General features: G+C 31.3%; 6 protein-coding genes across 6 annotated transcripts; 3 read left to right on the top strand and 3 right to left on the bottom strand.

Moving 5' to 3' along the window:
* Positions 1-158: 158 nt before the first annotated feature.
* On the bottom strand, positions 159-1,539 carry BX664DRAFT_329214 (B-cell receptor-associated protein 31-like-domain-containing protein). The gene is made up of 8 exons (XM_051544742.1): positions 1,446-1,539; positions 1,334-1,357; positions 1,217-1,276; positions 1,097-1,134; positions 1,000-1,022; positions 759-909; positions 623-698; positions 159-558 (listed from the first exon to the last, which is right to left on the bottom strand). The coding sequence occupies exons 1-8, from the start codon at positions 1,488-1,490 to the stop codon at positions 322-324; spliced, it is 654 nt and encodes a 217-aa protein (XP_051401671.1). The 5' UTR covers positions 1,491-1,539; the 3' UTR covers positions 159-321.
* Positions 1,540-1,877: 338 nt separating this feature from the next.
* BX664DRAFT_329213 (Yqey-like protein-domain-containing protein) lies at positions 1,878-2,612 on the top strand. The gene is made up of 2 exons (XM_051544741.1): positions 1,878-2,011; positions 2,070-2,612. Exons 1-2 carry the CDS (start codon positions 1,927-1,929, stop codon positions 2,516-2,518), a joined length of 534 nt encoding a protein of 177 aa, XP_051401670.1. The 5' UTR covers positions 1,878-1,926; the 3' UTR covers positions 2,519-2,612.
* BX664DRAFT_329205 (S-adenosyl-L-methionine-dependent methyltransferase) lies at positions 2,598-4,396 on the bottom strand. The gene is made up of 7 exons (XM_051544740.1): positions 4,099-4,396; positions 3,996-4,027; positions 3,746-3,806; positions 3,607-3,636; positions 3,282-3,548; positions 3,172-3,211; positions 2,598-3,090 (listed from the first exon to the last, which is right to left on the bottom strand). Exons 1-7 carry the CDS (start codon positions 4,300-4,302, stop codon positions 2,774-2,776), a joined length of 951 nt encoding a protein of 316 aa, XP_051401669.1. The 5' UTR covers positions 4,303-4,396; the 3' UTR covers positions 2,598-2,773.
* Positions 4,397-4,983: 587 nt separating this feature from the next.
* BX664DRAFT_313294 (rab-GTPase-TBC domain-containing protein) lies at positions 4,984-8,326 on the top strand (the record flags this gene model as incomplete). Its single annotated transcript, XM_051542624.1, has 11 exons — positions 4,984-5,010; positions 5,207-5,368; positions 5,461-5,851; positions 5,954-6,191; positions 6,268-6,524; positions 6,607-6,742; positions 6,822-6,906; positions 7,003-7,226; positions 7,293-7,635; positions 7,695-8,009; positions 8,093-8,326. 11 exons carry the CDS (start codon positions 4,984-4,986, stop codon positions 8,324-8,326), a joined length of 2,412 nt encoding a protein of 803 aa, XP_051401668.1.
* Positions 8,327-8,451: 125 nt separating this feature from the next.
* Positions 8,452-9,976, top strand: BX664DRAFT_102711 (phosphatidic acid phosphatase type 2/haloperoxidase). The gene is made up of 4 exons (XM_051539670.1): positions 8,452-8,876; positions 8,967-9,273; positions 9,370-9,440; positions 9,508-9,976. The coding sequence occupies exons 1-4, from the start codon at positions 8,673-8,675 to the stop codon at positions 9,958-9,960; spliced, it is 1,035 nt and encodes a 344-aa protein (XP_051401667.1). The 5' UTR covers positions 8,452-8,672; the 3' UTR covers positions 9,961-9,976.
* Positions 9,977-10,464: 488 nt separating this feature from the next.
* Positions 10,465-13,449, bottom strand: BX664DRAFT_329182 (trehalase-domain-containing protein). Its single transcript, XM_051544739.1, has 5 exons — positions 13,270-13,449; positions 13,149-13,200; positions 12,863-13,040; positions 11,250-12,773; positions 10,465-11,176 (listed from the first exon to the last, which is right to left on the bottom strand). Exons 1-5 carry the CDS (start codon positions 13,387-13,389, stop codon positions 10,723-10,725), a joined length of 2,328 nt encoding a protein of 775 aa, XP_051401666.1. The 5' UTR covers positions 13,390-13,449; the 3' UTR covers positions 10,465-10,722.
* Between the last annotated feature and the right edge of the window lie 1,799 nt (positions 13,450-15,248).

Below are 15,248 nucleotides of genomic sequence, written 5' to 3'. Positions count from 1 at the left end.
CAAGGTACGGAAAAGAAAAAAAGAAAAAGGAATTGGGTAAAAAAGAAAAAAATAATGATATCTGGGGTTCAAATTGCAGCGTACCCTGATCAAGACAAGATTTCATTGCACAACCATTTCTAATAATGCAACAAGTTGAAGCATATTTTATGAAAGAATCATTGTAAAAAAAGAGAAAGTTTTATTTTTATTTTATTTTATTTTATTCAGAAAGAATGGAGAGATGATATAAAGATAAAAGAAAGGGGGAAAAAGAAACAGGGGATAACAATAAGAAAAAGAGAAAAAAAAGACTATATGAGATGAAGGTATGTTCATAATTTAAATGTTTTTCTTGGGTTCATTTGTTTGTCCATTGACAGCACGTTCCAAAGCATTTCGTTCATCAGCCAAACGATTATATTCTTCAGCTTGTTGTCCGACTTGTTTCTTGAGGGTATCAAAATCACGTTGTTCTTGTTTCAATTCCTTAACTTCCTTCTTCAAGTTTTCAATTTGTTTTTTGTAATCAGCTTCCATATCAATCAAACGTTGTTGATCTTTACCAACAGAAACGTTCTACAAAACAAAAAAAAATCATTAAGCCATTTCTCATTCATGAGGTTGGATGATTATTACTTACTTCCTTTTTGGCATTTTCAAGTTCTTCTTCACGCTTCAACATTTGAATCACTAATGTGCTAGTTCGTTCCAAAATCCTAAAAATAAAACATACATATATGAGTCATCTATTCACTATATTCCTCAATATCGCTTACAAAGATAAAAAGAGAGTGAATCCAGTCAGATACAAGTTGCGCTGAGCATAGAATTTCTTGGCCTTCATGTTGGCTTCATAACTGTAATCATGACTAACACGTTGTTCTTCTTCACTAATACTATCAATGCGTTGTAAACGATTAATGGTATCTGTAATTTAAAAATAGAAAAAAAAATAGAGTCTATGAATAAAAAAAAAAAAAAAAAAAAAAAATAAGCATTCTTTTTTTTTCACTTTACCAATGAAAAGAACAAAGATGAATCTATGTAACAAAAAAAAAAAAGAAGTACTTTAGATCATTTTCTCTTTTTTTTATCAATCTTCACACCTACTTACCCAAACACAATCTTCAAAACATAAAGAGCCTTGGCCACCTAAAACCAGAAATATAAATGAATCTTTTCCTAATAATAGAAGAAAAAAAAAACATATTTGATATTATCTTTGTTTACTTACAAGAGGGGAAGTGGAAACAAACTTCAACATTGCTCTACGCCAATGAGAAGGCAAAGGTAACTAAATATCAAGTCAGTATATATATATATATCTTCTATTCATTTATCTTCTACTTACCACGAGGATACCAAACATAAACATCTAAAACAAGGGAGAGAAATGTATTAGTGCTTTTTAAATTTATACCTTATAGTAAACAACGCGACTATTTTTCTTTTTTTTACATTACCTCGGTAACGAGAATACCAAAAGTCAAAGTATAATAAATGGTCATATCTTTAGTTGTCAGTTGAAAGAGATAAAGAAAAGAAAGAGAGATGAAAAAGGAAGAACACAAAAGAGTTTTAGACAAGAAAAAGCTTGGTCCGTTGGTCGAAGTCTATTGGTTCAGAGTCCGAAGAAATAAAGACTTTTTTTTCACATGTGTATACCATTCCAAGATGAAATGATTTACAATCATCCAATACTACGTTAAAATAAAGGGATCCATTCCAAGAGATAATGATGATGATAGTGTTTAATGATTAATTCATTCAAACCGTATCTCCTTCTTTTCTCTTTCAAAGAACCAGGATGGATGATAACTTGCGGCTTTTGAAACTCACCTGATTTCTTTCCACCCTGTCAAAACTCTCACTCACTTTCTTGACTCTCTTTTCTTCTTTTGTTATTATTTTTTTTATTATTAGTTATTATTGATCATAATCAATATGACTTTTCCTCTTCGACATTCCTTGTCTCTATTCAATGTAACTAGACCCTCCATTTATCGCTTCTATACAACTGAATCTTCAGGTATAAAAGAAATATAACAGATTTAGATTATCGAACTAATTCTTTTTTTTTCTTCTAGTTAATCTATTGGGTCGACTCAAAGAAGATAGAAAAACATATATGCGTTCCAAACAACAACCCGATCTGAATGTTGTCAAGGGCATTCTTAGCGATTATACTTATTACATCAAATCACCTAATGCACCTACTGATCATAGTGAAGATGCCATGGTTTTGTCCGTATTACAAAAATCCATAAAGAAACGTCAAGACTCTATTGCTCAATATACTAGTGGAGGTAGACCCGAATTAGCTGCTAATGAAGAACAAGAATTGAAGGTTCTTCAACGTTATCTACCTGAACAAATGTCTGCTGAAGTTATTGAAGAAAAGGTACGTGCTCTTGTGGAACAACTTGGTGCCTCATCAATGAAGGATATGGGCAAAGTGATGAAAGCTTGGACGGTGGATCCTGCTACTGCTGACCGAAAAATGGTTAGCGATGCTGTCAAAAAGGTGTTATCTTAGATATAATTTTATATTAGAATAGTTTTAGTCATATTTGTATAGTTTGTTAGAATGTATAGAAACATCAATAAAGAAAGCGTGTGGGATAAAATAATCAATTTGTTTATTGAATTGGGTATAAAAAAAAAAAATAATAAAAGATAGGTTTGTTTTTGTTTTGTTTTTGTTTTTTTAGACTATAATCATAAAACAGTTCCAAAGTAAAAAAAATAAATAGACTATAAATACAACAATGTGTAGAAAGGAATGAAGAAACTATATAGATGATTTTTGACCAGAGACAGCATTACCATATGTCTTGAAATGGAATTGCTTCATAGATGGTTCGATTTGCTTCAAGAAATATGAGTATTTGTCACCAGATAAACCAGTAGCAACTTCCAGAATAGGTCTTGAAACGGTTGCGAATACTTTCCAATCATATGTCCATTCTGATACCAATTTACCTCCATCAGAGTGATCCAAAACAGACGAGATAGAATCCAAAATTACTAATCCTGCATTCCTCATAAGATCTTCTAGTCGACTACCAACATGAGGGTCTTGTCCTCTTTCTTCACATAATCGGATGACTAACAAAGATAAAAAATTTAAAAAAAAATCATTCATTATATATATGTCATTATCCTTTTGATATCAATTTTGTTCCTTACCAGTTCGTACTAAAAGTTGGGAAGCACCACCTCCAGAATCCTAAACAAAAAAAAAAAAAAAAAAAAGTTGATTATTTCTATTCACCCCAATAATTATATTTATCACATACTCGGTAATCAGGTTCAATCATTTGTAAAATACCACCAGGTTTCAATACACGCATAGCTTCTTTGATTAATTTTGGCCATTCGTTTACTTTGATTGCAGCTACCATTAATCGAATTTGTACAAGATCAAACATTTCATCATGAAAGGGTAGTCCTTCAAGTGCATCAGCCAACATAAAAGTAGAATTGGGAGGTCGAATGGTTTGTGGATAAACTGCATAAATATCGATTCCATAGACCTCACAATTGGGATAATCCGTTGCCATTTCCTATATATTTTTATTATAAGTTAGCTATAATAAAACATCCCTTTTTTTCATCAATTACCAAACACCATGATCCTGGACCACAACCAATCTAAAAAAAAAAAAAAAAAAAAAAAGAAAGAGAGAGATAGATTTTAAGTGATCCGGCTGTTTCAGAAAGAATAGGAAATTATTCCATATTATTCCGGTTGGTCACTTACGTCCAATATATGTGCACCTTCTTCCAGTGGTGTGACCTTTTTTGCATTTTGTAACACATTCCTATATAGTCATCATCAAGAAAGAAAGAAAAAAAGAAAATATGAGTTCCGCACAACCAAAAAAGTAAGTAAGTATACTAGACTCCCTTTCCCCTTTCTTATTATTCACACTCTCCCTCAACAACTTTTGTTCTTGTCTTTTCTCCTTTCCCCTAGAATCCTTTTCTCCTTTTTTTTTTTTTTTAATTACCCTCCAAATGATTCTTTCAGAGCAAAGTGTTGCTAAACTCGATAAAAAAAAAAATGAAGTGGAAGTTAGTATATCCATATTAATATTCCATAATGATACTTACACCCATCAAACGATCTTGTTCTTCATAAGACTTTGGTAACCAATAACTCGTATTTTCTATAGAAGAACACTTGAATTCAGACGATTTTGCCGAATATGAAGTAAAAGAAGAAGCTCCATCCATAGTGTCGCTTCCATTTGTTCTGTCAGCAAAATGTTGTGAAATGTTGTTTTTCTTTTGTAAACGAGAAAAACCAGATCCCATGACTTTATTGTAAAGAATAAAGAATAAATAATAATAACAATAATAATAAAGTGGATCGTTTTATAATAAATAAAGAAAAAAAAAACAAAAAAAAAGAGGAAATAAAGAGAGAGAAAGAGAAAAGAAGAGAGAAAAAAAAAGTAAATAATCTTGAATTTTGTTGAGCCACAAAATGAACGAAACAATGACACCTCCCAAAAGAGGGAGACGCCCAAAAAAAGTGGATCGGTATTTGAAAAACGACAATGTTAATGTTGTATGCACTGAACAACGCCTATAGTTCAGGTGCACAAAGTGTTAACTGTGTCAATTTTTAGTCTAATATGCACGATACCAATATTTATTATTAAATATTACAACAAGATTACATCTTCAGGAGAGACTATAGTGATAAACCTGTAGTATCTTTGTCCATGATTCCTGTAATGATATATGATGAGAATAAAATGATGATATTGATGATACATTTAATGACGTTGCCTATGATGATAGGTTTCAAAAGAATATTGTATTAATATGATGGATTCAGAAGAATTAAACAAAAAAAAAAAAAGGAACTCAATGACGATTCCCAAGTTGATAAACTTGAAAAGAAATAAGACAATATTGATTGAGAATAAAGAGAATGGTATAAATATATACATTTGAATTATTTATCAAGTAACATGTTTGTTTATCATCATGTCAAGAGATACTTGTACACTTTATGTAGGCCAAGAGGAGAGACAAATTGCTGGCATGAATTTGCCAAGGTTTTTATGATTTTCTAAAAGGGCGGATGTTGAATTCCTATTTAAAAAAGAGAGAGAGAAAGAAGTCGCCAAGTTTTCAGAATATTTACATATTCTTTTCTTTTTCTTCTTTGTTTAATTCACTTTATTTTTTTTTTCTTTTTTACTAAAAGACTATGGGTGGCGGTGCATCTCATTCTCCTCCAGTGTATTATAATCCTTTTTCATCTGTACCTACTACTACTTCGACAATCAGTATTCCTCTTACTGCTTCGACTGCTACTACTTCTACTACTCCTACTACGTCAATAAACACAGCCTTCAACGACATGCAGGTAACTCAATACATAGCCACTTTATTTATTTTATTTTATATTATTATATTTATCTATTATATATATATATCATATTCTTTTTTTTTGTTCAGATACATCCAAGATCTTCAAAAAGTCAGGTACCTCCCCCGCTTCCACCGGTTCCTTATGCTTATACAATTCAACAACCATTCACTCCTTCACCAGCACCTTTACCTCTACAACAACAACAACAACAACAACAACAACAACAGTTGTCATCTCTTCCAACTCAATCTCGACGTCAACCCCAACCTCAAACAGTACGACTTGTTTATACAAAATCAGCATTTTATCTAAAAGAACGTAATCGACCACCTACTCATGGTTATTTTACTATTATATCAAACAGTCTAACTGAGGACAATCTTCTTTTATATATCGCCTGGATACCTCAACATTTGATTGACCCCATAGACTGGCACAAATTTTTGACTCTAGATAGTGCACTGCCCTCTGATCAAGGTAAATATATATACATATATATATATATATATATATATAGACAGCATAGCATATTTTCTTTTTATCTCAAATATACAATTATCCTTCTATCTATTTATATAGGATTTCCCACTATTCAGCTACATATGGGATATGGCGAAACGACAGTGATTGCACTTTCCAATATTCATTCACTCTATGTACGTCCTCCTACAACTGACTTGCAAGGTTCTATTGTCATTACAACAACCGAAGGCGATGTTCTACGACCACTTTGGTATCAACCAACAAATCCATTTGATGCTTCTTGGCCTGGTTACAACATCATCGATATTCTTGGTGCCTTTGTTGAAATAGAAAAGTATGTAACATGATCTACAGCTGACGTTTGAATGAAAAATATTGACTGGTATTGCTTTTTATTGATAATCTCTTAGGGCAACTGATGATGAATATGTATATATTTTATTACCAAACTTGACTACAGAACAGAACGCCACGACGGCAACAACAACAACAACAACAGTAACCGATTATCATACAGCTGATCCTATCTCTTCTTCTCATCCTCTTATATCACCATCCTCCTCTTCATCTTCAATAACTGAAACTCCATATAGCAGTCTAAGGGAAGCAAGATGGACTATATTAGAAAGATTTTCAAGAATTACAAAGGCATCAAGGGAAACGGCAGGTAATTCTTATAAAAGAAAAGCATACTATATATATATATATATATATCAGGCTCACACTTTTCACTTTATTTTTATGTTTAGCTCATATATTAGATCATCCAGTGGCCCAACCTATTGTTCCATTATTACCTACCTCAATTCAAGCTCTTGGTCGAAATGGAACTGTACAAGAAACCATGAGGGACTACAATGTAGCAAGCTATTACCTAACTCAATGGTAGGAAAGAATAAAGTTTGATTTTTCTTACTCTTTATATACTTATATCATCCTTTTTTTTTTTTTTGTTATTTATTAGGGCTGCTGAGGCTTCATTAGATCCATTGTCTGATGATGAACGATATGCTGATGGTTTGTTATCTGATATACCAGAAATGCAACAAGTAAGTTGTCTCCTCTCTCCTCAAAAAAAAAAAAAAAAAAAAAAAAAAAAAAAAAAGAAAACTCTTTTAGAACTAACTTTTTTTCTCTCTATGTAGCCATTACCCAATCATAGTCGACGTGAACCAATTTCTCCTGAAGAATGGATTGACTTTTTTGATCAAGATGGTGTTCTTTGTGTATCTCTTTCACATGTTCACAAGCTAATTTTTCAAGGTGGATTACATGCGGACGTTCGAATTGAAGCTTGGAAATTCTTATTAGGTATTTATCCATGGCAAAGTACATTTGATGAAAGGGAAGCCATTCGACGAAGCAAAGCGTAAGTAATAATTAAAGTAAAATAATTTTATTGTCTATGAATCTGAATAATTTTCTATTTATATAGTGAAGAATACTTTGATATCAAGGCTAAATGGTTCAACGATATGGAAACAAGAAATAGTAAACAGTTTCTGGATGAGAAACATCGTATTGACAAGGATGTACATCGCACGGATCGCAACATTGACTTTTTTGCCGGTGAAGACTTACCTAATCCAGATCCTCAGATGGCAGTGGGTACCAATGCCAATTTGGAAATCATGAAAGATATCTTGGTGACTTATAACTTCCACAATACAACACTGGGCTACGTTCAAGGCATGTCTGATTTGTGTGCGCCTATGTTTGTTGGTATGGGAGATGAAGCCATGGCATTTTGGGGTTTTGTGAAATTTATGGATCGTGTGGTAAGTGATTTTGATTTAATATAAGTAGATAAAAATGACTCATTCATGATTTCATTTAGCAATCCAACTTTTTTACTGATCAATCAGGAATGCATCGACAATTGAAATCTCTGGATGCTCTACTACGATTTATGGATCCTGATCTTTACAAACATTTTGAAGAAACTGAAACTACCAATTTATTCTTTTGTTTTCGATGGTTACTTGTATGGTTCAAACGTGAATTTGATTGGGAAGATGTCATCCGACTTTGGGAAGTATTATGGACTGATCATTTAAGCAAACAATTTCTTCTTTTTGTTGCTCTTTCTGTCCTGCATCAACATCGACAAACCATTTTAACGGAACTTGGACAATTTGATGAATTATTAAAGGTAAGCAACGGATGATAGATCTATTGGTTGATTGGTTGTTTCATTGGGTTCATTTTATATATATACATTTTTTTTTTGTATAGTATATTAATCAATTGACTGGCAACATATCATTGAACAAGACATTAGAAACAGCTGAAGTACTATTTTACCAATTTGAACGAAGAATCAAGGCCATGGATAAAAAACAAGCTAAACTTCAAGAAAAACTTCAACAGCGTAGTGTTTGGAACAATGAAAAAGAAAGAAATGAAATTCAAGCAGCTCTCAAGAAACTTTATATAGATCCCCAGCTACGTGAACTATTAACCAAATGAACATTTATACCGTTTTTATTTGATTATTTAGTTTAGTAATTTTATTTTATATATATACATGAATAATAATAATGAAAAAGGATATTATCATCATTTTCCAATTTTTTTTTTTTGTTTTGTCTTATACTGATCAAGCAGTCGATCACTATTACCTGTTTTGGAATAAATTGTCTTGGCCCTTCTTTTCTCTGCAAACGGCTGATCTTAAAAATATCATTTATTTTTAAAAAAAGCTCCTTTTATCCCTAGTGGCCTTTTTTCCGTTTCCTTACTTCTTTTTTCAGCACCACTCTTCTACTTTTTATTCTCCTCTTCTTCTTCTTTTTCTTTACTTTTTATAGAGAAGATGATGGCAATCGATTGGCAACAACCTCATACAAAACGACTAATATTTTCATATTTGAATGATTGGCTTCTTGTGATTATTATGACTGCTGCTTTCTTTACTCTTGACAAGGCCGCTCCTTACCACAGAAATTTCTCTGTTACTGACAAAACTATTATGTTTCCATACACTGAACATGAAGAAGTACCTGTTTGGGCACTTGGAGTAAGATTTAGAAGAAAAAAGAAGAAAAAAAAAAAGGTAGCTATTACTGTTCTTTATTTAATTTTTTTTTCTTTTTAAACTCATATTTAGGTTATTTGTTTTGTTGCTCCTTTTGTGATTATTGGAATTATATCACTTGGAGCTAAGAGAAATCTTCATGATTTTCATAGTGGTGTTCTTGGACTATGTTTGGCTCTCAGTCTCAGTGTTGTATTTACTCAAGCTATCAAAGTTACTGTGGGACGTCCTAGACCTGATTTTTTATCGCGATGTCAACCTGCTTTGAATGTGACTGATCCTCCTTTAGGTCTTTCTAATTATACTATTTGTACCACTTCTATTGATTCTCCTTTGATGAAAGATGGATTCAAATCTTTCCCAAGTGGTCATTCCTCGTGTAAGTTATGAGAAAACGAGATTAATAATATTGATCATCAAATACTAAAAAAAAAAAAAAAAAAAAAATTGATTCATTTCACTTTTCTGTAAATAGTCTCTTTTGCTGGTCTTGGATACTTGGCACTTTATTTTGCAGGAAAACTTCGATTGTTTGATGAACGCGGGGTAAGGAACTAAAATGAAATATTTATGTCTCTTGGCATTTGGAATACTCATTTTCCTTTTTGGTTAGCATACTTATAAGGGCTTCACTTTTGTGTTCCCTGTCATCGGTGCTTTATTGGTGGCAATCACAAGAACAAGAGATTATCGTCACCACTGGCAAGATGTGACTATTGGTGCTCTTCTTGGTGCTGCTTGTGCTTTCTTTGCTTATCGTCAATATCATCCCGCTTTAGGTCATGCCAGTTGCCACAAACCTTTTGCTGTACGGTTCCATCAAGATAATGGTCTTTTGCCTATTTCAAACTCTACTCCTTTGGATCATCATCGTACTGGAGGAATGACTCGTGGAAATGACATATCTGAAGATGAGGATGCGTTTATGTATAATGATGATGCTAGTGGATCACATAGAGAAAGTGGAAATCGACTATTGGATCTCAACAGTAACGGTTTGGCAATGAACAATCCCAAGAAGGACGACAAATATAACAACAATGTCTACAACATCCACAACTCGTAGTTTTTTTTTTCTTTGTCTATCGACTTTTCTACTTACATATTATCATTATTATCATCCTCTTTTTTTTTGCGCATAGTTAGTATCTTCTTTTGTATCTTTTTTTTTTTTGATTCTTTTACTGTCCTTTCTTTATACAGTTTATTGATTATTTTTACTTGTCTTTTTCCTCGGATTTTTTTTTTTTGAACTACATAGAATAGGTATATATTTTTAATCGTTATTATTATTATCATTTTCAATGAACAAAAATAAAAACAATAATCCTGTCTAATAATGTTATACATTTCAACTTCCTTTTTGAATGGATAGTTCTTTTCTTATTTATGGTTCAAAAACGAGCATGGAAATAGGAGATTCGACCTTGAAGAGGGGAAATACTATTTTTCCCTAGAAAACCAACTACTCCCGTTATGGCACACTTCTCTTTTTTATTCATTACAAATTTGTAATATTATCATCATACAATTCAACTATCATTCAGCATAGGTCATTTCCTGTCCATCTTTTTTTTTTTTTTTCCAATTCAACATTTTCTAATTTTTATTAGCCACTTTTGGTATAAATCAAACAAAAAAAGAAATTAAAAAAGAAACAAACAATAAAAAGTAGTATATATATATGTATATATATAACATAGGAGTATGCTAGTAAAACTAAAAGAAGGGTGGTAAATTGATAAGATATAAAATCATCAAATACAGAATGATCATAAGGAAAAAATAAAACAGACAATGAGATATCATAAATCAACTAACTAATTAACTAGACCAAGTCGGTATGAGGTTCTGTGAGTTCCAAAAAGGTAAAATTAGATTGAGATTGTTGTCGTTGTTGTTGAAGATGATGATGATGATGATTTGAGGAACCAATACGAGTGATGGCAGCTGTGATAGAACCATTTCTGGTGATAGCTTTTGCAGCAGCTTCAGAAGATTTACGGCGCCGAAGATTGGTTTCATACAGTTTGTCGCGTTGCATTGTTTTTTCAAAAAAGAGATCAGGATTCGTACAGGTTCCCAAAGCACGTCGCATTTGTGTTGTGATAAGGTTTAGTCCAATTTGATATGCAGCATTCATCCATCCAAAGCCCTCCCGCGGAACATATTTGAAGTCGATCCCTACATTTCCATATTCTACTTTTACTTGATGAGATAGACTGACCACATCGTATTTTTCAGGAACCACTCCATTAAAATCGACAAATGATTTCGTAATACTATGAAGAAAAAAACAGATAAATAATCAATAAATATATATATATATATATATATAATGTATATTATACTTACGTGAATAACCATCGATAAGCCAAACGACGGGCCACATCCACTTTACCATAATTTTCAAATCCACGCCATGCCATGATTTGATGAGGAGCCCAACCAAAAGGAAAATCCCATTGACGATTAGGTCGATCCAATGAGGTCAAACCACGAGATTCTTCTGTACCAGATACCAAACCACCCAACACTTCAAATTTCGGTAATCCATGTGTTGTCATTGCTTCAGCTTGTTCTTGACTTGCACACTTTGCCCACATTGCCCAAAATGCTGTTACTGTATCGTAAGTACTTTGTTCTTCTTTGACAGTGTCGTAATCATAGTAAGTGCCTTTTTCCTTATTCCATAAATAGCGATCGATGTTTTGTTGTCGTCGTTGTGCACGTAATCGCCATTCGACTGCATATTGTTTCACATCATTGTAATCCAATAAATCACCATCAAGAATATCTTCAATCGCTTCAGCAATATCAGTTTCATACTTGTACAATAAAGAATTCAGATCGATAGTTGCCAGATTTGCACATCTTTTTTCGTAGCGGTAAGTTGTATCATGTCCAGATTCTCGTACAGCCCGATCATGTAAAAAGTAATCATCCAATTTAGGTTCAATGATGGTACCATCGTTATATTGTTGCATATATTCCAATATGGTTAATCCAGCCTTGATAGCATAGGGTTCAATCACATGATCAAAATGAGAAGCTTCCGTTTCTGGTGGAATACCAATACCATCGGGTCGAAAACGAGATAATTGAGTTTTAGCGTCCAACCTAGGAGCACTCATCCAAACAGTATGATATTCTTTGATAGCAGCTTGAAGAGTTGTACGAAGCCAAAGTTTGTTATCATGTTCAGTATCTGGAGGTAACCTTTCATAAACTCGTAAAGCCATGTCAGTCAAAAAAGGAGGTTGAGAACGTGATAAATAATAAGACCGATTTGCATTGAGTATTTTTCCATAGTACTTGATTTGATATACAAAGTTGTCCACCATATTTTTTGCTAATTGAATACGACCATCCACCAATAAACCAAGAGCAATAAAGTAAGAATCCCAACCATACATTTCATTAAATCGACCACCAGGTACAACAAATGGAACACCACTTAGAATAGTAGTATTAGAAGAAGTATGTTGTTTTTCCATAGCCAAAGTAAGAATACCAGGTCTATCATTAATAGATTTGACATATTGTGGAGTGATATGTTGAGGTAATCTTTCGACTTGTAAGTTGAGATGTTTTCTTGTTTCAGCCACATTCTTGTAATATTGATATACTTCTTCTTCTTCCCAAGGAATATAGATACGAGGATTGTGATCAGCTTGTCTATTCTTTGGATCCATACAAATAATTTCCAAACCTTCAGCATCAATGCGTCTAGTCAATCCATCCCAAAAACTATGTTTAATCATACGAGATAATCGATCTACAGGATTTTCATTCAAACGAGCTTCATCTAATACAATATGTTTTCTTCCATAATCATCAGCCAAAGCCAATTCTTGTAATAAATTGGATAACATATATCTATAAATAAAATAAAATATATATATAAAATAAATAAATAAAATATATATATATATAAAATGTATGATTTTTTTTTTTTTGTTTTTTACGTTCCGCGGATTTCAAATTTTCGAAAACCACCAGAGTCAGCAGTTCCAACAGCAAAAGACTTTGGACCTAAATCATTGACAGTAATCTGAAAATCACCATCAGTATCTTCTTGTTCCACAAGGATACGTTGTGTTTCCTTCACGTCAATTAGGAATTTCCGTGCTTTGTTTTTATCATCTAAAAAAAAAAAATACAATAATAATAATAATAATAACAAATAATAAATAAAATAGATGAAATTAGTAACAAATTTTTATTTAGTTATTATTAGTATAATATATTTACCATGAGAAGCTCTTCTTCTACGAGAAATAGTATCATATTTTGAACCATTATCCTAAATAATAATAATAATAAAAGTTAATAATAATAATAATAAAAGAATTATATATATATATTTACTTACATTATAAGTTTTCAATCTACTGACAACACCACCAGAATTATAACCAGTAGTATAATATGTTCCAGGAGGTGCATGAACATCTACTTGTTGATCAGATGCAATATGTATTGTAGATTGCATTTAAGATAGAAAATAAAAATAAAAAAATAAAAGAAAGAAGAAAAAGAATAAAAAAAAAAAATAAAAAAAAAGAAGGAGAATAAAAAAAAAAAGAAGAAATAAAAATCCATGCTAGTAGTTGTTATCGGGGAAGAATATGCATATTTTTGAATTGGAAAATATGAATACTTCATTCTGATTGGTTCACATAACTTTATGCCTAAAATATTATATTATATTATATTTTATATATTTTTTTTTTATTTTATTTTATATTCAATTCTTAATGATCATAATATTTTATATTTTATTTTATTTTATTTTATTTCATTTTATTTCATTTTATTTCATTTTATTTCATTTTATTTTGATGACTCATACTGTTAAAGAAATAACTACTCTCTTTTCTTTTTCTTTTTTTTTTTTATCCGTTCCGAGGAATCCTCCCCCCCCCCTTCTTTCAATATTTTACGCGTAATACCTACCTGAATTTACTATCTTTGGAATTCAGGATGATCTTTCAATATAAATAATTTTTTTTTCCTTTTTTTTATATTACTGTTCTTTCTCTCTCTCTCTCTCTCCTTTCATTTTATATGTATATACTAAAATAGACTCTTCTTCTTATCTTTATTTTCAACTTGTCCATCTTAATTCATCTTATCACTGATTATCCAATGAAAATGAATAAATAGAAAATATATTTGTCAATAAAAAAAAAAGATGAATCTCTTTAGTTTTTTTACAATAATAAGATATTCTTTTTTTTTTATTAATACAGTACTTTGTCTTATAATAATGAGAATAGATATAATAATAAAGAATATTATTTTCATCTTATGATTGTTGATAGTCTGCTCAAATGAGTCGAATGTATAATTTATTCAAAAAAAAAAAAAAGTATGTAAAAACAAAAATAAAAGGAAAAGAAAGATATAAAATAAAAACGTAACAATATAAATAATAAAGCAAAAGATGGTCCCAGATATATAAAAAAAAATCTACAAGTAAACGAAATACAAACTGGTTCAAAAAGGAAATCCATGCAAACAGAGACTACCGAAGTTCCAATGCTTGATTCCGATTGGCTGAAATTGGTGATGTATGGCGTTTGTCATTGTCTTGATATATGTTTTCACTTTGTCTACTGTTTTTTTTTCATATGAATTGGCAGAGAGGAATAGATAATTTGCGTGATTGAATAATATGTTTTTGCAGGTGAAAAAAGGGATGATTTGTATTGTATTGGTTATGCCAAAAAGAGAATATTCAAAAATGAATAGAAAGAGAAATATGATAATTAAAGTCTTCTTTTTTTTTTTTTGATACTTACAACCGAAACGTCGTAGGGTTTTTGCTACTTGAATTAAGCATATAACTCAGGCATAGAAAGAAATGGAATCATCGTCCTCAACGTTTTAGAATTAATGGGATGACACGCAGTTTCGAATCACTCTTGATAACCAAGCTTCCAAATCTTTCTAGCCACCGAATATGATCCAAAATCGTCGTCTTTTTATTTTTCTTGCTTGAAAAAGAAAAATAAAAAGACGATTTTGGATCATAGAATCACTGATGTAAATGTATATATAAGGAGTTAGTATCATGCTTCTTGTTGACCAAATAATAAAAAAAGGAACTTACCATAATATGATTTGTACGATAGATGATCAAATGATATATATATATGAATGTTAAATAAGAAAAGGATAAAGAAAAAGACAAAGAAATAAAACAAAAGAAAAATCAAGGAAGAATATTTTATAGAAAACGATAAATTTTTTGCTGAGGATGCTAAGAATAAAAACGGGTTGTTAATTCTTTCTTTTTTTTTATCAGTCATCGGATAATGATGATTGTTTTTTATTGACGATAGAAAA

The sequence above is a fragment of the Halteromyces radiatus genome, assembly GCF_025201355.1.
Source record: "Halteromyces radiatus strain CBS 162.75 chromosome Unknown BX664scaffold_3, whole genome shotgun sequence".
Taxonomy (NCBI): Eukaryota; Fungi; Mucoromycota; class Mucoromycetes; order Mucorales; family Cunninghamellaceae; genus Halteromyces; species Halteromyces radiatus.
This window is presented reverse-complemented; position numbering and strand designations above follow the sequence as displayed.